Source organism: Centruroides vittatus, unplaced genomic scaffold (genome assembly GCF_030686945.1).
Source record: "Centruroides vittatus isolate TY-2023 unplaced genomic scaffold, ASM3068694v2 contig_549, whole genome shotgun sequence".
NCBI lineage: Eukaryota > Metazoa > Arthropoda > Arachnida > Scorpiones > Buthidae > Centruroides > Centruroides vittatus.
Genome location: NW_027122325.1, coordinates 1,462,738 through 1,487,674, shown reverse-complemented (window position 1 = coordinate 1,487,674; position 24,937 = coordinate 1,462,738). Strand labels below are relative to the sequence as shown.

The 24,937-nt window shown below is 28.2% G+C and overlaps 1 protein-coding gene across 1 annotated transcript in view; it reads right to left on the bottom strand.

The window, feature by feature from the left end:
• Positions 1–3,081: 3,081 nt before the first annotated feature.
• Positions 3,082–24,937, bottom strand: part of LOC136978634 (nephrocystin-1-like) — a 42,888-nt gene continuing 21,032 nt past the window's right edge. Inside the window, exons 10-22 of the mRNA XM_067274374.1 lie at positions 22,207–22,282; positions 21,600–21,652; positions 21,451–21,525; positions 19,500–19,572; positions 16,225–16,262; positions 14,491–14,570; positions 8,789–8,856; positions 8,622–8,718; positions 8,153–8,265; positions 6,137–6,210; positions 3,617–3,661; positions 3,424–3,537; positions 3,082–3,339 (exon numbers count right to left, since the gene is read on the bottom strand). Of these exons, the coding sequence (XP_067130475.1) occupies positions 3,187–3,339; positions 3,424–3,537; positions 3,617–3,661; positions 6,137–6,210; positions 8,153–8,265; positions 8,622–8,718; positions 8,789–8,856; positions 14,491–14,570; positions 16,225–16,262; positions 19,500–19,572; positions 21,451–21,525; positions 21,600–21,652; positions 22,207–22,282 (1,059 nt within the window). The 3' untranslated portion in view covers positions 3,082–3,186. The remainder of the gene's footprint in view (positions 3,340–3,423; positions 3,538–3,616; positions 3,662–6,136; positions 6,211–8,152; positions 8,266–8,621; positions 8,719–8,788; positions 8,857–14,490; positions 14,571–16,224; positions 16,263–19,499; positions 19,573–21,450; positions 21,526–21,599; positions 21,653–22,206; positions 22,283–24,937) is intronic.

Sequence of the window (24,937 nt, the reverse complement as noted above, 5' to 3'; positions counted from 1 at the left end):
AATTAATTATTATAAAATGCTAGGATTCAAAGGAATGCACAGATGAACTATTTATCTTAACAAGGTCTGTAAACACTCAAGTATTTCAGAGAGACCTTAATTGACACTACTGTCCTTACTGTCTTGCTATTAATCACTAAATAAAACAAATTAGCAACATCAGAATATTCTTCTTGCCAAATTGCAAGAGGAATGGCCAGGATTGTGGAGAGTGATCAATGGTTCTCTATCCCTTCTGATACAATATTACATTTCTTTTTTACTCTTTCTACGCTTAAAATTATGTAAATTAACTTTCTAGACTTAATAAATTAAAATTATTATAGATTCTGGTCTGAGTCTCTATACAGGGTGTCTGCTTAAACATTTATCTGGGAACAAAAGAGATCTTTCCAGCATTATACAAGTATATGCGTGTATGCCTGTTTATTCCTGTGCTAAAATAATCAAAGGAGATTAATTTAAGGTTTTTAGCATAACATACAAATAATCTGATTATAAAGAATAAAGATAACATTGCAGAAAGTGATTAAAAAAGTGAGCTTTATTTTGATGTAGAATGTATTTGAAATAACTGCACCTCAATGACAATACAAAGATGTAGATGGTTGAATGTGATATTATGGATGGCACACAGCATTCCTGGCATTCACTGTTTTACAGGCTGTAAGATGTATCTTTTTAGTTTGCCAACATCACATGGCACTGCTGGGTATGCATCACACATTGATACTTTAATGTGATCACAGAAAAAAATCCAGAGAGATGAAGACTGGGAAACATGGTGGTCATGGAATAGGGCAATGTTGTCCTATAAAGCAGTTGCCAAACCAGTCTGTGAACCACTGAATCATATCTCTCTGGAAATGAGATGGCATATCATCACGCTAAACCAAATGTGCTATAATTATGCCAATGCCATTTGTCCAGTTTTGTGTTTATGGTGTTTAGATAACAGTTACTATTCTGGTTACTGTCAATGAGTATGGCATCAAGAAGCTGCTCACCCAAATTCTACACCAAATATTTGAGACAAAATTCACTTGGTGTCACAGATTTGGTGCATCATGGAGCATGTTCTGCACAATGGTGCACATTTTGATGGTTATACACTATTCTGGAAAAATATGTCTTGCTGTTCATAAAATGTGCTGAAGGAGTTGTGGTTTATCACTTTCTAAGTTTAATGTCATATTGTGCCATTCAAATTGTGCAGCATCCTCTGCATGTTATGCTGGTTACAAATAACAGGAGAATGTGTATATATTATAATGACATAATATCTGATGTATTTGCATCCACTACAATTCACAACCTAATCTAACTTACCGAATGCTGGAAAGAAATATCTATCTAGAGGCAAAAGAAATAAGTTGACACAGTGTAAGTCCAGACCACATGATTACATCCCTGGTATCCCCTCACTCTTGTCATCATTTCATATGCACAAAGCATTATGAGTATTAGCAAACTTCTTTGCTGATCTGCATAGACTATCATATTACAGTTGTATACAGATGTATACAGAAAATTTTGCATAAAGATTTAAAAGCTGTTCTTAGCAGACAGAGATATTGTAAATCTGGAATGCTGGAATAAATGATGAGAAGTGTGTTGTGTTGTATGTATGAGTTCATTTAAAGCAGCAGTACTCATTTAAAAGACCTCCATTTCTGAAAATTTTCTAAAAATGATTTTACCATCAAAGAGGTGTATGCCAATGAATGATTCTTTAAACTATATATATACGTGGTACGATCCAAAAGTTCGGGGACTGCAGTAATCTATGACAACAAAAGCATGTATTTGAAGTTACAGCATATGAAACTGATTCTACCAACCCACCTCTACGTGTTCAGATTAATTTCACCCATGTCATGTGATTAAACCGTGAGCACTGCTGTTTTTATCCAGAGATAGTTACCTTTGTTCTGCGACGTAATAAAAGTGGAGTTTCAAGAATAACCTCCAACATTTCGACTTCGCCATGGTAGAATCACCGTACACCTTTCTTAGCAATTTTAAAGTCTCAGTAGGTGTTTTACCTAAACGCTGACAAAATTTAATGTTAGAGGTTGTTCTTTGAAACTCCACTTTTATTATGTCGCAGAACAAAGGTAACTATCTCCGGAAAAAAACAGCAGCACTCGTGGTTTAATCACATGACATGGGTGAAATTAACCTGAACACATAGAGGTGGTTTGATAGAATCCATTTCATACGCTGTAACTTCAAAGTACATGCTTTTGTTGTCATAGATTACTGAAGTCCCCGAACTTTTGGATCGTATCACGTATTTCTGCCAGACAATTTTGAAATACTGTACAGGTAACCCCTGTATAACACGGCACTTCTATAGCATGGATTCACTCTAACATGGTTCGAGAATTGGGAACATCCCCTGTATAACATGGGATTCACTCTAACGTGGTTCAGGAATTAGGTAAAACACTCGTACAGTACAGCATGAAATGTAATAAAAACTGTTACCAGTTGATGATGCTCATGCTGAGATCATCATATATGATAAATAAATCTTCTGGTAAAATATTTACTTAAATAAGTATTTTACCCATGAAAAAATATACTATATAAAGCTGAAAAACCTGATTTTTATCACTGTATCCCAAAAATGGCCACTAGGGGTGCCCCTGGCTACTATTTAAATTAACAATATAAATTATTTTATATTTATTTTATATTTTTACATTATAATATTCAGTATATTATTATTTTTATTTGTAATTTTGTATGCCCTGATGCTTGCCTGCATCCGGTATTTCAACTTGTGAATAATAAATCCGATTTAAAGAAGGATTTAACAGCATGTTTTTTAATTTTTGGAACCTAACCCCCCTTTATGCACTAGTTCTTTGTTTCGTATAACACGGATTTGCATAACATGGTAATTTTTTGGAACCTAACTCTTGTGTTATACGGGGGGGTTACCTGTACTTTTTCTAAGTTAGAGCTAAAAGCAATATTTATAAATATGAAATAATCTTAACATCGTAATAAAGGATACAAAAAAATAATAAATAATTTAATTTTTATTTGTGTGAAGATTCAATATTACATATTTTTTCAATTGTAAATAGTAAGCTTTATGTATAAATACCATTAGTTGTCATTCATAATATATATTTCATACTTGATAATATTTTAAATTATTGCAATAATTTATTATTAAACAAGTGATAAACACTGCTTTCCAACAATATCCATTGCTAATTCATTGATAGAAAATGGCTTATGAGATATATTTTGTGATGTAGCTAAACCAAGTGGACCCTTTGTCTGTCTAATTAACAATAGTTTTTCAATTTCTTTACAATGTGCCTGCAAAATAAATAAATAAATAATAATTTTTAAGTTTAAATAGAAACTAAAGCATAAATGAATTCAAGAACAGTAATACTAAACTTGTTGTCCAGAAAAATCATCAAATCTGAATGGTGGTAATATATTACAATTCAAAAGAAAATAAGTTGTTTCTTTATATACTCGATGAAATACCTTTTTCAGTCTGTCAATATTCTTTAAAAGTTAAATAATTTAATATGAAATCATTTTTATTAAAAACCAAGTTTCATATAATTAAATATTGAAATTTTACCTTAGTCAATTTTTTTTCTGCTCTTATTTGTTCTAACATTTCTTGCTGGAAAAAAAAAATTATACACTGAAAAAGTTAATATACAAAATATTCTTTTTGAAATTAATGTTTTAAAATGTAAAGAATTTAAGAATCAGAATCTGAATGTGTTTATCTAATAAATCATTGATCACAGCTAGTTTTGGATTAATTAGCAAGCAAAACAATAATTTTTCAACGTTATTAAATAAAACCTTAATAAATGATTAATGCTTCTGTTTTAAAGGAGAAAATATTTAACAAAATCTCCTTAGAATTTTGTACTTCTCCATCTAATCTGAAATTCAATAATGGATGGAGAAAAGATGCAAGTGGTTTTGAAGTTTAATATTGGATTAGAGTTTCTATTAACTAATAGAGATGATAATTTTCTATGAGGTAAAAATGCTTAGAAATAAGTCAAATTACATAGCAGACAGAACTTTTTGTATATGCAAGAGAACAATCAATAGCATCCTATTTGTAGCTAAAAATTTTATGATCTGGTGTTGAAATTTAGTACAAAATTATTAAAAATATCCAAATCTGAGTGCTAATACTGCAATGATTGAAAATCAAGCCAGTGTCCTAATTAAAGTCTATAACTAAGAAAATCTTGATTAAGGAAGGAATTGATATTATTTTTTTAATTTTAAAACTTCCTTACTTCAAACTGGTTTATTGGAGAGCATTATCATTATAACTAACAAGAACATGCTAAGTTTGTAATTTTAGTGCAGTATTGGTATACTTTAAGCTTTCTTATTTCAATAAATTTTATTGCTTTTTTAAATTTTTTTAAATCTTTCTAATTAATACATCAATTAAAACAATATTAATAAAATAATGTCCAAAACAGCTTGTAAAGCGTATAGATATTATTGGCCAAACAAAAGATATTATTTTGATTTTAAATGTCCTATTAGATATATTAAGATTTAAAATTTTAACTGTTTTCATTGATTTCAGTCAAATAATTTTAACAAAAAGTTTAAATTACTAGGCATATTGTTTAATCAAAATATTAGGTTGTCGCAAATGAAATGGCAAATTTTTTATTTCTAACTTTGAACGTTTATTAATTTAATTTAATTTAAAACTTACATATTCAATAAAAATTGTCTTCAGCAACATTAACACACTTTTTCCAATGCAACAGAACTGCATTAATGCCAATTTCATAGAAATCATAAGAATGAGAAGCTAAAAAGTCATTAAAGGTACTTTTTATTGCATCCTCTTCCTTGAAGACTTTCCTTGCTAAAAATCTGTCCAATGTATAAAAAAAGTGATAGTCTGTTGGCAAAAAATCTGGAGATAAGGTGGATGGGAAATAATTTCATTTGAATACGTTTATTTTTGTGATACATAATTAAAGAACTGCAGACCTCCAAATGATGCTTCTTATCTCTCTCACTGAGTTCATGTGGTACCATTTGATCAAGCTTCTTTACTTTCCCTAACATATTTAGATGTCAAGAAATGGTTGGATAATGTCTAGTATGTTCAACCTTTCCTTGATTTCCTGGACAGTCAGATGTCCTGATTTGATGATGTTTTTCAATTCTGATTTTTGAAATTTGTATTCCCAGAATGAAACTATTTGAACCAATGTCTGGAGGCCTGCTCACTCACAGAATCTTCACCAAAAGTTTTATTGGTATTTCAGGTTGCTTTGGCTGAATTATGCCCCTGCTTATATTCAAAAGAATATTCTTAAACATGTGGAACTCACAATATAAATGAGATTACAATTTTAAATTCACATATATGTGTGCTCTTCCAATTACAAACACAGCACTGTTCACATGGATAAAAGTTGAACTACAAGGCCAGAAAGTTTAAATTTAAAAAAATAGGCATTTCATTTGCAATGACCCAATAATAAGTGGAATGATCATTCACATTAAAACTGTTATGTATTTTCTATTCTAATTCTAAAATACAGATGGATACATTTGAATAACTGATTATTGTATAGTATTAAATTTTTTAATAATTCAATAATATATATTGGACAAAAAATACATCCTCTTATCAGAATTATCACTTTTTAATTGGTTTATTATCTCAGATTATCAAACTATTAATTAAAATAAAATAGCTCTCATTATGTCACAGATGTATATATCAACCTGTTTTGTTTATTTTTGACCTCCATGCCAAACTGCTTTCTCTTGGGTCAAAATTCATGCAATGTAAGTTTCAAGGTCAGTAGCCATTAAATGCCAGTAGAAATTCAATGGCAACCAATTTTTTAAAAAAAATATTGCTACTTTTATATCTGGAAGACAAAATAAGCCACAGTAAATCCAAATCAGTGATATGACGAGGGGCTATTGTAGCAATTTAATGATCATTTCAATATACTTAATTGAAAGATATCAAATAGAGGAAATTAAATTTGAATAAGACTTGATTTAATAGACTGATAAGGATTTTGAAATCTAAGCTATTTAAACAAGAAATAGAAGAGATAAAACAAAAATAAATGGTATTTACCCTTAGAATATTCAATATATATGGCTGTTGAAATAATTTTGGGAATGTTGATTCTACTGGACAGTGCTGTAATTCTATAAGAGCATAAAAAGTTTGAAAGTAAATAAATACATTTTGCTTAATTGTAAAATGTTATATAATTAAAATAAAAATTTAATATTGCAGCCATTAAAGAATAGCAGTCTAAAACTTTTACATTTCATTTTAAAAGTGTTTATTATAAGTAAATTATTGGCATAAAATAATTTACCATACAGTCAACTCCCAATTTTGTAGGGGCAGATTTACTGTGGTCAGTGATGACAGGAATGCATGTGCAAGAGAGTTTTATTGCTCTTGAAAGGATATTTCTAGTTGTTAAATTTAAGTGTTCATTTTTTTATGTTAATGAAGTTTGCATAATTTTCATAGTTATATAACGTAATTAATGCATGATTAATTACTGTAATCATAGTTTTTAAATGAATAAAGTCTTTGTGATTGGTAATGAGCTATTTTTTCATATTGTACTGCATATATTACTTTGTTTGGTTCTCTTATGCCAGAGGTGGGCAAGCAAGAGTTCAGTGGGAGCCAAAATGTAGGTTTTGCAAAATGCATGAGAGCCGCAGTTCTGTACTGTCGTGGTGGATAGTATGCTAAGGCAGGGAAGGATAGGGTGTCCCCATCCGGGTCAAGAACTTGTTTTAAAAGAATAGATTTGAAATGTCAATTTAATTTATTGCACCAACTTGGAAATATATTACCAAATATTACATATATATATTTTCACAAAACTGTGGAAATAAAATTGTAAAAATAATAATAAAAAGCAGAAATTAACACTTTCAGCAAGAGCCACATTTGCCCATGTCTGTCTGTATGACATAATTGAAAACATTGTGCCTATTATTGTGCACATAGTTGTTTTCAAGTAATTTGCAGATTCACCATGAAATTCAAAATACTGTGGTCTATGAACACTCCATTACCCTATTAAATCAGAAGTTGACTGTATAACATTTTTTAAGTATTTCTAAAAGTTAAAAATTAAATAGCACTTTACATGAAATCAAAATGACTGTTTGAGGTAAAACTTGATGTGTTTTTGCTAAAACAATGCCTCAACTGATTCTGTGAGTTTACTAATTACAACTTTAAAAGCATATAAAATTTTAAAGATTTTTGAATTGTCCTCCTCTCTATTATTTAACATACATGATTTGTTTGATTGTTATTGTAGCATGTACTGTACTGTACATGCATGTTCCTTTCTTCCATTTAATAATATAATTTTGAAGAATATTGCCATGTTTTCAACTTGTTTTATCATAATAAATGACTTTTTTTCTATAATATATTAAATTTAATTACTGTACAAGAACAAACATATAATTTCAGTTCATCTATAAATCATATTTATACATAAAAACAAATAAACATTTTTTGTTAAATAAACTACAGCAATGAATACCAAATAAAAAAATTGGAGCCATCAGTCCACAGCTAATGATGAATATTGTTACTGTGCATTCAATTGTTTAAAATGTAGTTATTTCTTTGATTTATGTAATTATTATTAAGCTAAACAATAGATTTCAGAATGGAAACCTTTAAGTAACAATTTTACCTTATGTGGAAGTTGTTACATTAATAAATTAATACATATTTATTGTTATTGTTAAAAATATTTAAATTTTTAGAATTTTAAGATTAGTTCATAAATTTTGAATAAGCAATCAAGTAACTTATTTCAAAAACTGGTTATTTATTTTATATTTAATAGCTGTTATAATATATAAATAACATCGCTACACCCGATATACTATATGCTAGACTCCAACCAAATGCCGAATTCTATCAGGCTAGATATGGCTAAATACTAAATAAATTAAGCAACCAATTTGGCACTAGAGGGAAGCGTTAGGCACCATCAGTTGTTATAATAATTATTAAAAATTTCATTTCTCAGTAGGAAGATAAGATAACATATAAATAATGAATTTATTTAATTAAAACATTCAAAAAGAATCTTACTTGTATTAATATTGGTATCTGTTTGTTGCAATAAACAATCTGCCAAACAATGTCTATACAGGAATATCAAGAATATCAAACTACATGGTCCAATTAATACATTTGGAAGAAAACTGTAAAAAGTTTAAAAAAAGAAATAATAATGTTATAACAACAATTATATAAAAAGTTTCCATTAAATAAAATATTGAATGGTATGCTTCAATTGTTAGACTAAATTATAAATTTTAAAATTAATCATTTATATTTTATAACAGAGAATTCAGTAACAGATAAAATTATTTTTAGAGAGATTTAGCAGTCTAATTACTTCTTATATATAATAAAATTCAAACTACTTTCATATTATTATTATTTAGAATATAAAATCTGTTTGTTTAATTATTATTAAAATCAAAATTTAAATTGAATAAATTCAAAATTACTTATATATGATAGTATATCAAATTCTGTTAAATATATAACCTACTCTAATTGATGTTTCATGTCTTTATCAGGAGAATTCAACCGGAGAATTAACTGTGGTTGTTTACTTTTTGAGATAAATGTTTTCAGCACATTTTTTTCTATGTAAAAACTTTGTGATTAGAATTAAATTATAAAATTTAGTTTAAATGATTAAATATTTCATATTACCAATTAATGATAGTGAATTAACATCTTTATCAAATGGATTTCCTTCATGGATATGTAGCACTTTGGATCTAAATTTGAAACAACATACAAATTTTAATATACACATATATTATTATTTAATCTAAGAACATTTATTTGTTTAGTTAAATACAATTAAAGTGCATTTTCCAAAAAAATGTTTGTTCATGTATTTTGATTTAGATTGTATACTTGTTTATTACAGTCTCAGAATTTCAGTATGTAAGCAATAATACATATAGAAAACTTTTCTGTGAAATTAAATTTCTCCTGCATACTTAATTTTAATTACCTAAAAATATCAATCTAAGTAAAAACAGAAAAACTAACTAATTTGTCAATTTTTTAACATGCACATTCGGAAAACCTGTTTTATTATATAACAGACTTTCAGCTTTAATGGACACACCTTGCTCAAATTAGACCATTAAATTGAGGTTTTACTGTATTTTAAAGATTTTCCACAGTATTTACTTAGTAATATATTTTAAGAGAAAAAAAAACAAACTCTGATTAATTAATATATAAACATTTTAGTTTTTGAAATAAAAAATGAAAATATTTGTGTTAAATGATGATAAAAATTTAATATCGAACTGAATTAAACAAAAACATAATCATTTATGACATTATACTGAAACTAATAAAATAAATCTATTCCATCCTTGTAAAAGAAAATAACTATATTTTAAGTAAAAATAATAAAAAACATGGCAGACATTGTATTTTTTTTTACTATTTTTACTTAAAATGTATTATTATGATAATGGCAATAGCACCAGAGGATGTTTTTTACCATATTTGCATTTTAAGGTTGCTTTCATACTTGTGAATTTTATGGGATGTCGCTGAAGCGAATGACAGAAGAGTAACAGAAGCAAAATATTTACTTTTGTTAAACATTGTATTTTAGTTATTTTCATTGTAGAAATAAATATATGTTTAACATAATATTGATCTATGAACAGTAATGCCAGAAATATTAGAAAAAAATATTCATTTATTGATTGAGATTTGTAAGTGTAATGTATAACTTGATACATTACATCAGTTAAATATAATTAAACTGATGTAATGTATTAAGTTAAGTTATACTAAAAATAATATCAAACCACATGGTCTGATATATTTAATCTACAACAAGAAATTATAGATTAATTGTACAGTACATTATAGTGCTAAATTATTTAATAAGTAAACTGAATTAAAAATAAGATGTAACATCCTCAAAACTAATCAAAACTAAGTAAAAAAATAAGGTGGTGTTACTTAAAATTAGGGTTCTATCAAGTAGTAGGCCTGGACTTGGGTCATGGTGAGTAATTCCTGTGACTTAACAGAAGAGAAAGAATTACAACAAAAATCAAAAAATGGCACATATGTAAGCAAAAATCCACAACTATATATATTAGGTTTAACTATAATATATATAAACAACAAGAATAATTATAAACAAGAAATTAGTAATAAATATATATTTCAAATGTTCAAACAAGTCAAAATTAGTTATGTACAAGCAAAAAAAAAAAAAAAATCAATAAAAAGAAATTCTTTTTCCTAACTCAGGACATACAATTAATTAAATCTCCATCAGTATCAACTAAATTCAAAAACAAAGTATACACCTCTTACGAGTTAAGTGCTTCACCAAAAATAATGCCAGACATTCAGACCAGATAGCCATCACACTCAAGGTTACCTTCAGGAGCTACACACCTCTCCATTGAATGGGTGTGTTGCCTTTTATCTGGTTTACAAGTGTAATTCTGCACTATCCTATTTACCCATTTGAGCATTACAGAAGCAGTCACATATGCAAGTGAATGTTTTAATTTTGAATTTAGTGTATTGTTGTGGTTTTGGGAGTTTTCCCTCCTTAAAAATGTAACAAAATGTCCACAAAAACAAAATAATAATAATTAAATATAACATCCAAAACATAAAATAACAATCAGACTTCAACTCCTTACAATGTATCACTTTCTCGTAATAAATTTAATGTTTAGAATGAAATTATTATATTGATAATATAACTGTAATCAGTTTTATTGTAGCTGTAGTCCATACAAGATAAGATAAACTTTTCTGTCATTTTTGATGATCTGTTGATAACCATCTTAACTGTCAACAAGATTGACTATGTCATGTGTCATGTTATTAACATTATTATAAAGTTAATTTTGATAAATAAAATAATTTTTGTATATTTAAAACAATTGTCTAGCTTAACTGTGCAATGTTTTGCTTTATTTACACCCAATGGCATTACTTTTGCCATTTTGATAAGAGAATAGAAACTAAAAATGACACCACTACTATTTTGATTTATTTGCTTCATTTTTAAAAATTAAAATAAATAATCTGTTCTATTTTAATTAAAGTAATGTTTGTATAAATTTAAATTATTATTAAATAACTTTCAAGTTAGAAAAAAGTACTAAAATAAGTCTTTGTAAAATGTTTTCTAAATAGCAATTGAGTGAACAAAACAGAATTTCAGCATCCTATTGGATAGTTGACCATTGTAATCCATATACAATACAAGGAAGCTCACCTTTTTTTAAACACTATATAAATTACAGATATATCTGAACCCTTGACAAATGACCTTGACATTGATTACTGTTTATAGTCATATTAGCACAAATATTTCTCATGGTATGATACTTTTGTAGTGATCACATGAACTCTCTTATTATTTAGAATTGTGTTTTCATTTGCATATATACTATGTTGGATTTCAGACCAAATGAATTTATAACCAGGCTGTTGGAATGGAGGTTTACCATAAATTGAGATATATAGCTCTGTACAGGCACATCTGGAAGCAAAAATCATAATTAATCTGGGTGGCATAACTGATAATGTATTTGACTAGTTTACAGGCATTGTGGATTAAAGTTTTGTTCAGGGTTGACATTTTCATCACAAGGGGTGTGTCTCGACCAGCGAAGGTGTTGGCCCATTTATTGCAAGAGATTTTTGATACTGCTTTGTCTGATAGTGGTTTGTTCGTAGGTGAATATGCAACCTCAATCAAAATGGATCTACAAAAACAGACTATTCCTGATAGTGATATTATATTTATTTGTTATTTCAGGAATAGAATCTAATCCAGGTCCATTGTCTAGATCACCCCAATATGGTGGCCATACAGATATGTAAAAGAAGGGGCGGGGAGGCCTCACAATGTTAATCCTAAAGTACCAGAAAAAACGAATATAGCTGAAATTGTGCTCGGTCAGGAAATTCATCCAGAAGAACAAGATTATGATAGAGATGAACTAATCGACGTGAGATCTCCTAAAATACAAGATTATTTTCACACCATCCAAGGAATAGACACTTCAATAGCAGAAGAACAAAGATACTCGTTGAAATCCATTTATGGGTTAATTCAAGAAAAAATCACTCGACTAAATACCGAATTACAAAATATTAAAACAGAAGTCAATATACTGAAAGAAGAAAATAGAGCTTATCAACTGGAATCCAAAAAAAAAAAGTGGCACAGAAACTGGAAGAAATTGACTCACTAACTAAGGATAATTCTCACACTAAAGGTATGTCAAAGTTTGAAATAGATCAATTATTAAACGAAAAAATGAACAAAAACATAGTTATAATAAATTTTCCCTTTTAAAAGTACTGATTACCTAAATGAAATAGAGCAATTTGTTAGAATAGAACTAGGAATAACAAATAGTTCTATAGATAGTTTAATTAAATTAACAAATAATGAATATAAGCCCATGGTGAAAATTGTATTATCCTCAACTTATGACAGAAATTTAATACTTAAAGAATTTTGGTCTAAGATACCTAAGACTAATTTACAAGAACGGAAAAAAATAATATTCAAAACAGATCTTTGCAGAAGATCGAGACTAAGGAGAAAAAAGTTGATTCCAATAGCTCAACAAGAAAAAGCTAAAGGTATCAAAATAATAATTAGAGATGACTACTATATAAATAAAGAGACTATTTACTCATATGATCTTAATCTAGAAAATGTAATACAATGTGAAGTTTAGGGCGACAAGTACAAGGTCCAGCGAGCGGGATAGTACAAATAAATAACTAGATTTTATTCTCGTAACAAAGTAATTTATTTTCGCTCTAAACAGGTTCTTTGGATCCCAACAACTACAAGTGATTTCTATACACACACACGTTACAATGTATTCTAACAAACAAAAGATCAACGAGTGCAACAACTATACGCGGGCCAAAACTTACAAACTAATTCTTATGCTAATTATAACTAAAGAAAGAAGAGAAGATGGAAAATAGAAGAAGAAAAAAGGTAAAAATACCCAGGACTTTCCTGTTTTTTCAAAGACTTGGGTGAGATACTAGTTTGATGCTTTTCTTGGGACATCGCTCCCTGTGTTATCTGTCAGCACTCCTTTCAATTTCTTTCACTAGCTTCCTTGGTGAACTAGTGAAAGAAATTTGCATTGAGCAGCTTGGCCCTTCTTACCAGTGTCGTGTCAGGGGATGGCTTGTGTTGTAAGCAAGTGGGAGGGTTAGCAATAAGGTGTCGGCCGTACTCAAGAATGACACATATATAAACGTAAGAATAACATTTTTAATAAGCAAGGAAAAAGTTATACAAACGACTACAAAAGTGGAAGGTACGATACAGACTCAAGAATTATCCTGTATTAACGTGACATTTAATAACGTGACACCATCCGTAGTGCCATCGCATTGGTTGTTGTCTGTTCTATGCTTAGCAAAGTTAATATTACTATATGTAACTTTGAACTAGTCAAACCGAGAGAGAGTTTCCATCTACTCTAAGTAAATACCTCTTAGCCTACAGTGATCAAGTCCCAAGTGGTCCTGTGGTAGGGTAGCTGGGTAGAGGTATTTACTCAGTCTCCCACCTAGATGTTTCCTTTCAACGATCGCCCCAATGGTCGGGTGTGACTCCTTTTTATACTTGTCTCACAGGGAAACTATCAGGGGGAGTTCTGATGCAATATGGTCTAAGTTTGATCTGGGTCTGGGTGTTGTTTATGCTAACTGTCAGAAATCAAATGCTTCGACAAATTTATTGCTTCTTTCTATCCAGTATTGTTACTCATTTTACCTCATAAAATTGATAATGGCTGTCAAACAAATGAAATTAATTGCAGGTAGTGACTAAGGTCATGGTTTATTTTGCAACCTCAGAAATAATTGTTAACTTGGATGGTCATTTGATCGAGTTTTATCTGTTACAAAATTGAATGAAATAGGATGTGTGAGGGTAGGTCCGGGTTGGTCTCCTCTTTTCTGTGACCTTCTCATTACCCACTGTCGTGTAACAAAATGATGACATTTTGGTAATTAGCTAGCTGTTTGTAGTTCGGAACGAAGGTGGAAATGACTAGGCGGTGTACGACCGCAGGGGAAGCAAAGGTGTGAAAGGTCACTTCTTGATCTCCCACTGTGGGGAAAATTAGAGAAAGAAGAGAAATTTCTTCAAAGCTTTAAAATCCACAAAAGAGCTCAAAATCTCACATTTCCAATAGCAAAGGAATTTTAAAAATTGATTCAGTAGATTCTGAGATTACATCCAGCAAACAGATATTCTCACTTTATATATTAGTACAGATTAATAATAGAAAAAGCATTAATTTAGCATGATAGTCAGTTTAAATATATATTCTAAAACAAGTAATATAATAACTTACTTATGTACAGGAATTCCAGAGTCATCCAATAATCTCATAAATGACCAGCCACAACTTAACTCTTTCTTTTCAGCATTTTTCTATTAAACATAATAAAATTTAACTCAAAGTTACCATATTGTATATATATATAACATATACATATACAGGGTGTTTCAAAATTATTGTTACCAACTTACAAAACAGATTCATTAAGAAAAATTAAGATAAAATATTCAGTAAAATTTTTTGAATAAAGCTTTTATTAAGGACTTATAGCTGTTTAAAGTTCAATGACATCCCTTCTAGAATTTGATTCATCCAAAAAGATTAAAAATGTATATTTTTTATCATAATCTTTTATTTTAATTAAAATAAATACGTTTTAAGTGAATACAGTTAATTTTTACTTCCATTTGACTTTTTCTTTTTGGGCTACATGAAGAGTCTTATTTATGAAACCCTTGTAGAGTCGAAGAAAGATATGTTTGCCTGAATTATGGTTTCGGCACAAGAAATTCAACACACATTAGGCATTTTTAAGCATGTATGCTTTGCAGATACAATGTTTGCATAGATGTTGGATGTTGCCATATCAAGCAACTCTTGTAATGGATAAGGATGCAAAGCCAAACAAACGCTTAAGAAATATCACACATTTCTGTAAAAAGAACATTGCTTTCAAATACATAAAAATAAAGTACAAAATTTTAAGATGAATCTATTTATTTTTTTCTTAAAAACGTTTCAATTTAAATAAGAGTAAAACATAAATTTGTCCTCATTTGTACAAAAATCTGGAAGTGATGTCATTGAATTTTAAATGTCTATAACTCCTTAATAAAGGCTTTACTCAAAAAATGTTACTGACCATTTTTATCCTAGTTTTTCTTAAGGAATCTATCCTTTAAGTTTGTAACAAGAATTTCAAAACACCCTGTATACATTGTGTATATATATATTATTAAGCAATAATTTCAAATCAATTTCACATAATTCATAATTTATAAAAAAAGTATTTTATAATTGAATCTTTTAATATTAAATCATGTGTGCAAGTATATTTTTATGAATTTAATAGCTATATAAATTACAAAAACATTAATTAACTCTAAAACTAATAAAAACTTCATCTGAATGAATAATCCTAATTAAGTCAGTTCTAATCAAGTTGTTAACAACAAATCACAGGCAAGACATTTTTATAGAACAGAAAGGTAATTAAAATGGATATTCTTGCTAAAATGTTATAAGACATATATTGATTTAAAAAGAAAAAAGTTATAGTTATGTATTGTTATAAATCCAACCATATTTACAGCAGTTGTTAAATTGAATTTAAAAACTTTTAATTTAATTAAAATATAGTATACATACACCTTTTATATTTTATTTATGTAATATCATATTTAATGAAAATATCACTTTAAATATTGGCATATTTAAATTATTTAAATCTAGAAAAATTTAATAAATTTGAAACAGAGAAAAAGTGATAATTGCAAATGACATTGCATTAAGCTATTTCAATTTCATAATATAACATATTAGTTTTTTCAATATTAAAGTATCATAATAAAAATTTTTAGTTTTACTTCATATGCATATTGTGTTTGAAAATATCAAATTGTGTATTTTTTAAATTCAAATTTTTTCTCTATTACTCAAAAAATAAAAAAATTTTACCAATTTTAAAGTTCAAATTAAGAATTATAAATTTTATTAAATAATGTATATAAAAAATAAAATACTTACTTGATCTTTGTAAATGATACAAAGTTGAAATAACATACCTTGAAATAAAAGATATATCAATAAATATCAATTTATCATTTGAAATAAATCATAATAAATATTTTAAAATCATAAAAAAATGTTGGCTCAACTTTAATCTCTATCTATCTCATTAATAAACACAATATAAATTGTGAATAACATATATCATAGCTCCTTTCTCACTGCAAACTACAATAATTCACCTAATATTAATAAATAAATAAATAAAAATATGGGATTAAACTTGATAAACTCCAAAGCCATCCTAAATCTCCTTTTTTGTAACACTTTAAATCTATCCTATCCTAACACGGTTTAACATTTCTACACATTTCCATAATTTAATGCATATAATTCTCATCAACCCCATTTCTTCCTGATTCAGAGTTCTTGGGAATACCGTAGGCATCCCATATTAAAAATGTATATACACGCTTAACTATAAATTTTTTGACTATCTTTTCTTACCCTTAACGAAAACTCCCAAAAATATTTAAAAATTAACACAAATTGAAAGCAAAAAACAAGTTAATCAATTTAAAGTCTAAAATCGTGAGAGTGACAGTTAACAGAGATATAAATATTAATGACATTTACGAATAAATAATGATCAAAATTAAATTAAAATAGTATTTATCAGCAGTCCTTTAAAAAAGACAAAAGCAATATCTGAGTTAAAAACGAGAAAATTTTATATATTAAAACAATTTTGAATGTTTACAGCTAACTCTCTCTATGCTCAAGCCAAACTTACACTGCAAAGTGATTGCAATGCTCAAAATAGCAGAAATATTTATTATACCACTTCTGTAGCATTAGAGCTATTGGTATCTCAAGGACCAGTATATCCATTGACTCTGACCATAGGAACAACAACCAGCTGTAAAACCTGAATCAATAAAATCCATAATGACTAAGCTGATAAAATAAAGCACAAGCAACAAAGCTAAATAGGACAGAAACGAAGATATGCAGAGTCTCTCTAAAGAACAGACTGTCAAATGATAAACTTAGAAAAAGACTTGTTACTAAAGCTATAAGTGATTTACTGAGAATCAGTAGGTTAAGGTAGTTTAGACATGTGGAAAGAAAAAAAAGAAGAGAAATTAATAAGTGTTTTCTAAAGAATTTTAAAGGATAACAACTAATGGACAGGACTAGAAAAACTTGGTATAAGGAATTTACAGCTGATTGAACCTCTGGTTAAGCATGCAATCTCCAACAGATGACATTAGAAATTTAATGCTTTTTTTATGAAAAAATTCTCTTCCAAAAGTTCTTGAATATAGAAGCAGATCAAACCAAACAATTTTTTTCATTAGAATCCACCTTAATTCTTCCATTAATGTAAAGTTCGGAAATTTGATTTTCAAATTCATAATTTTGTACAATTTTTAAAGTTGTAGAAAATTAGTTAATTTAATTTTCAAAATTCTGGCTGTATGTTAATAGAAGAATCAGTGTCAAAATCACCAACATAAAAATAACAATGAATGAAAGAAAACTTCTCTTCTAAAGTTGGATATCCAATGCAGTTAAGATTTTGTTCTACTTCACTGGGAAACTTGGAATAGAATCCAGGTGATCAATTTCAGGAATTTTTCATGGATGGTCTGCCTCATCTGTCACCACTTTGTCACCCTCTAGTGAGCCTTGCTGATCTCACAATGGGTATAATTAAAGCAGGTCTTTTTAGTGCCCATAAAGCAGAGAGAGACAAAAAATGAAAAAAAATTAATCTAACAGACATGAAAGTAATTCAGATTAACTTACAATTAGGGTGGTGACTTCTCACGAAGAAAAAGGAATGAGCTAAAACAAAAAAACACAACTCATTCATTTTTCAGGACATATCTGAACAATTTTTAAAAAGTAAGTAAAATTTTATAGTTTGTAAATTTCTGAACAGTTGGCACATCAGCTAGAGATTGTCTGCATAATCAAAAAGGTTACAATCAGCCTTAAAGGTTTTCAGTCTGTCTTGAAATTGTCCGTAACAAGAAAGAGTGGGAGGAGGAGAATTCAAGTTCCTTGATTGATGTACATAATTCTAGAAAAGAATCTTAAAATGATTATTGTTGTTGTATGATGACGAGAAAGTAAATTTATAAATTCTGTTATTGAAGATACTGAACTTGCTGAAATTTTAAAATATTGATGTATACAATATTGAAAAATGCAAGATTGTAATTATGTGATCATGCAATTCAAGATTTTATTATTATAATCATACATACATACAGTCTAACATAGCAAATCTGAAAAATTTCTTTGACATGGAAATATAAAGAAGTGAAATGATTTCTGTAAACAAAAAAAATGCCAGCATAAAAAATTTAAAAGATGACAATATCAATTTTGAGATTATAAATATCAATGTATGTGTTACCGGCAAAACCTGATTTTACTCCAAACTAGTTTAGAATTATGATTCAAGTATATTAATGGTCAAGTATATTAATGGTTAAATATATTAATGGTTCAAATAAAATTAAAAGACAATCAATTAGATGAACAATATTTATTCAAACATAGTCTACTTAATTATAATAAACGGGGTTAATGTAACCCTATGTATCAAAGGTGGCGGCTCATCTCCGAGTCCAGCAATCAGAAGACAGGGAACAGTGGGGACGGTCATTCTAACCTAACCTAACCTATTCTTCTCAATGTCAGATGTGGTAACTGTATATACATAATGTGAATGTATGTCTCTTTAATCTGAATAAATCAATCCAGTAGATTTCCTCACAGCAATAGCTACTGGATTTATTTATTCGGATTACAGAGATATACATTCACACTAACCTATTCTAATAAATTACCATAATTATTAAGTAGACTATGTTTGAATAAATATTGTTCATCTAATTGATTGCCATTTAATTTTACTTGAACCATTAATATATTTAACCATTAATATACTTGAATAATAATTCTAAACTAGTTTGGCCTGACCTGCTTACGCAAACTAGTTTTGCCGGTAACATATGAAATAAATTTTGTTTAGATATAAAAACATACTAATTTCGTAAATTTAAAATTTTAAAGATTTGTTATGAATCTTATTCATTCAATTTAGATCTAAATTGAATGAATATGTTAAGTCTATGTTTAATGTTACTTTATTTACAAGCATTTGCTTTAATTTAAAATAACTATCAAACTACTTTTAAACTAATTTCTTATTAATTTATTATTATTATTACTATTACTAGTGAATACTTTCTTATTAAAGAATAATGATTATTTACCAAGGGTTGCTACAGCAGTATTAGTCCTTACAAAGATTTTGCTATCTTCTAAATAAGAACTTGTCTGTGAAATCTGTTTAAAAAAATAATTTTTATGTTTATAAGAAATAGTACTTATATAGATGCACAAATATTACATAGAAAATAACACATACACATAAACAATAGAATAACAATAATTTAACTTAATTCTTTTGTATTTTTAATAAACCATACTCCAGAATTTAATTCAGACACTTCTGTATATTTATTTTTTATAAATGTATTATTAGAAAAATAATGTAATAATTAAGTATATATAAGTGGTTTTATTAAATGAGAAACTTTATAATTATAAATGTTAACTCCAAAAAACCATAAAATCCAGTAAAAAGAAATGTTTATAAATTTAATGATCATATTTAATGGCATCTCAGGTTTTAGAATGGAACATAATAAATCAAACAGAAAGAAAACTTGAAGTAGTTTAAATGTTTGATCATACAAATTTATGTACACAATTTGCATCACATGTACACAATTTACATAGTTGTTTTATTCTTTTCTTTTGTAAAACTGATTTAAATCAATTTTATATTTACATATATAGAAACAAACAAAAATTTAAAAAGAGTATTAAAGACTTTTATATACTAATACCCATTTTCAGGTTAAATTTATTTTCACTAAATTTTAACCTATTCTAATATGATTCAAATTCTGATAAACTTCATTACTTGTGATTTCTGATATAATTCACAATTAATTTACGACTTAGAATTTGATATTTAATATTTTCTTTGCTGATTTTATAATAAAACAGTATAGTTATGATACAAATGAAGCTATTATGTCTGTATGTAAACAAGTAATTTTTAAAAAATGATGGGCACACCAAAAATTAAAATGATAACAGTGTCTGATTACAATATGCAAATTCTATGGTAGTTTAATTCCAAATCTTGAATATTTTAGTGAGATATCTTGTTGAAAAATTATAAACTTCTAAATTTTCATAAGTTTTGGAACTGGAGTCTCCTTAAAAAAAAGAAAAATTAAAGCTTGTATTTATTACATTACTGATGTTTTCATATACAGTCAAACCTGTTTTTATGCGGTCTTTTTTTGCGAGATTTTTTATTTGTGCGATTTTTTGTCATTATGTGCGGTATAGTTGGCGACTAGTCTCGTGCGATTCGTCATGTCTCACGTTGACTTATTATAGCTAAATAAACTTATTATAGCATAAATGAACTTATTATAGTAATATTATTGCATGAATATGCAAAAAATAAAATAATTTATTTTTTAAGTCAAAAAAACACCACCTGGACAAAAATATGTAAAACAGACGATAGACGAGAGGATGCAGTCAAGTGCTGACATCTGTTGTCAATAAATTCTATTTCGTATGGTTTTGAGTTATTTTCTATGTGAGACTTTTTTATGCGGTCCCTATTGACCGCATAAAAAAAATATTTTTTTAATTGTGTTGCGAAAACTATTTTTTATAGCCACTCGTAAAGTTTCGTGCAATTTTTTTTTATGCGTTTTTTTTATGCAGTCCCTATCCACCGCATAAAAACAGGTTTGACTGTAATGTATTTTGTAATGTTTCAATTTAACTTTGTGTTTCTGCTTTTGTTTCTACCTTTAATGATAAGAATTCATTTTTTGAAAATGTTTAAATAATAAAATTTTTTTCTCACTTTTAAAAGAAAACTTTATTATTTAATATAATATGGTATCAACTGTATACTTAGTAATAGTATTCTTAATCTTAAATTCTGAACAAAATGATTTTTACTGTGGAAAAAAGTCATTAAAAATCACAAGCTATTACACTGAGCCTTGACCAGCATACTATTTTTATTAGTTCTAACATTTTTGACCATTGGACAATGGACAAAAATGTCATTTAAGATCTATTACCATATATAATATATTAAAAATTAATAATAAATACACTCACTGAAGATATAAATGACCATTTCTGTGGATCTTTTGATTCCCATTTTGCTGAAACAGTGTGCACATTGCTTAATATCTAGAAATTGATAAAATTATAAAAATGATTTCTATTATTATTTATTATATATTTTTTAAAAGTAAATTTATTACCTTACTACCATCATGTAAGCACATTCTAATATGGCAACTTAAAATATTCATATCTAAAATCAAAACCAATTGTTTTAATATTATTTCTATGTAATATATTTTCATAGATAGATCATCATATAATCTAAAGTTATATAATCATACTAATTTTAAAACTGTTTGATACAAAAGCTAAAAATTACATAAAAATCCAATTACATTAACAATTATATTAATGTTTATAATGTATAATTTCAAACTAATATTGTACAATTTTTGGCAAAGTATAATCAAATAACAATTAATAAATAAATTAATCTACATAAAATTATTCATAAAATTCTATTATAATTTAATTAAAGCTGTTCATTAATTACATGTACAGTTTTTGAGCCAGTTTTGATTCCTTCTCTCCCTTAAACTGTACAGTACATGTAAATTAATGGTCAGCCTCTTATTAACTAAGATATTTTGATCACAATTAATTTATTTATAATACAATATAAATATTAAAAGAAAGAATAATAGAATATCAATAGTAAGAGAAAAAAAATATATATATATACTTTTATTTATTGAATAATACATCATTAGAAATTCATTTTAAATTTTAGTAAAAATTATATACCTGGTTTAACTGTTGGAACATACCGACATTCAATAAGAGTAATAATTTGTTGACATTTCACAAGTCTTGGTTTTAACTAAAAATAATAATAATTATAATAATAGTGTAAGATTAATTTTGCAACATATAACTATCCAATTAACTTTAAATAATAATTTGAAAGAAACAATGACACAAAACAATTTATAACACATCAATTTATACAATTTCTATCAATCAGCACAAACATTACAGGAAAAGATATCAAAAGTCAATATTGAGCACATTCTTCATTTAATATTTATATTTTAATCTCTAATTTATATAGTCAGAAATTACTGTATAAATGATTTTAATATCTTAAAACATTTTAAATAAAATTATTACAAACATTTAATAAATAGATCACTTCTTGTAACCTATGTGTTTGCACCTAGTAATAAGAAATGATTATTTGTTGTCCCATCAGTACTTATTCCCAGGATGAAAAATGGGAAAAAGATCCTTAATGTCCATTGCTGTTCTCTCAAATAAATGTGTTACATGGCCGTACACCATTGTATAAATTGATTTAATCATAATTTAAGTATCTTTCCCTTTGTTCTTTGTTCCTTCTCACTTCTAGAACCTTCTATTCTTACTCTTTTCCCTTGGGTGGTGAAGGCCGATTTGTGGAACTACAGGAAACAAAAAGAGAAAAAGGACCTGATGGCATGAGTGAGAAGGAGTGGGACATTCTTTCGACTGGACCTCGAAGTGGAAGGACATAGAAGATGGTGCTCCATGTCTTTGAAAGCAGCTAGATTGGAGAAGCAGAACTAGCTTGATAAGGATCAGTGAACTTATCGTAGTAATGATACAACAAGTTTCGAGCAGATAGAGGGATAAAAGGGAAGATGATGATGAGCCATCAGTCCGAGTGAGTTCCGTGTGGCCTTCCACCAAAAGTGTGCAAAGTTCCATACATCCTGGGTATTTCCTCCTTTCCTATAACCTATCTTACTACTTATCACTTTCCTTTTTTTGACTTCCCTCTTTTCTTAGTTTAAGTTAGTTTGTAAATATTAGTTATAGACATTATCAGTCTCCTGGTATATGTTGCAATATGTGCGTATTCTTGTCATTTGTTCATCAATAATTTTGTTACCACTGTATTACCATCCTTTGCCATTGAGTTGGAATCCAAAAGAATCTGTATCTATTCCACAAAAATAAATACTTTGTTTAACTACATACTGTGTGTGAGGTTCCAGAATGGGTCAAAACTAAAATTTAATTTCAAGTTAATTAAAAGCATTAAAAGCAAAGGTTGTTAGTTATTTAAGAGAGAGAGGAGAGAAAAAAAAACTGTAGTTGTCAAAACAAACGCGACGCAAAGATGCATGACTTAATGGATCAGATGAGAATGGAAAGGTATAACTCTGACACAAGCACTCACAAACAATTGATCTAGGTTAAAAATTCAGAAAAGGGGAAAGATTTGATGGCTAGAAAAACATCGCTTATGATTGTCAAAGTTCCAAAATGACAGAAAACAGAAACGATGGACTAAATTATGAGCGCAAGGTTTATAGTTCTATCAACAGTCTCCAATCAGAGTCGACAAAAAGATGTCGGATAGACACCTCAAATCAGACCTTTCTCATGACCCAATCAGGTCTTGGTTTTCACCTAGAGACAAAGAAGAGACCAATCAGGAAGTAAGGAATGGGACAAGGACCAATCAGAAAAACTATAAAAATTGTTAATTTGAGATCAAACAGAAAGTCATCCTTTGGATTACAATCACTTAATTTGTGTACCGTCAAAATCGTGCCATGTGTGCACCTTCTATAGGACCAAACATCACACCTCTGTCAGCCGCTCGTCAATGCCAAAGCTGAAGACTGATGAACTCTTCTCACCTGCCCTGGGGCCACACACATCCTACAAGCACAACATCCAACCAGCAATACCTCAAAATACTGAGACCTTTGTACTCGTCATATATGTAAGCATCCTTCAGTCTCAATAAATAGTTTTCTTTGTAAAACACTTGTCATCACTGTCTCCACCACCACCACCCACATGCGGACAGCCCTAGTCTTCCTGATGTGGGATTAACTGATTTCCCCCTAAAAGTCGACAAACTTACATGTGCATAGTTATTTGTTCGGTACATTCATTCTCCATTGTTGGTTAACAATTATTTCGATGCAACTTCACAGTTAATCTTGGAAATAGCAGTAGTTCTACTTGACTTTACTTACCTTTTCGTTTTTGAACTGTAAGATTCTATAACAGTGTTTCCTTCTGACATCAAGTAAGTTACACCTACTAGTCAAGTTTTTGAGCATTTTTCTGGATCAATAGTAAATGTTTATTTCTATTTTCGTTTTAATTACTTTATTTATCAATTTATCTAATAATTTTTATGGTAATCATTAAACATAAATATTTTTACTATTTGTTGTATTTCTACAAGCCAACCAATATCAGGTTGGCATTAGGGATTGCAATCCAGCAGTGTTTTTAATCCAGCTGGATCCAGCGAGAATCCAGCGCAGATGTATTTTTGGTGCAATAAAATGTTATATATCTATCTATCTATCTATCCAGCAATTTATGGTTTTTTTAAAGAAATAAAACATTTTTTAAAATACTTAAGCAACTTTTATTATTTAGACTGGTCACTATAAATCAGTGAAACTACTTACACATTTAGGTACTAAACTTAACTTTGGTTCGGTTTAACACTTCAGATAGAAATAAT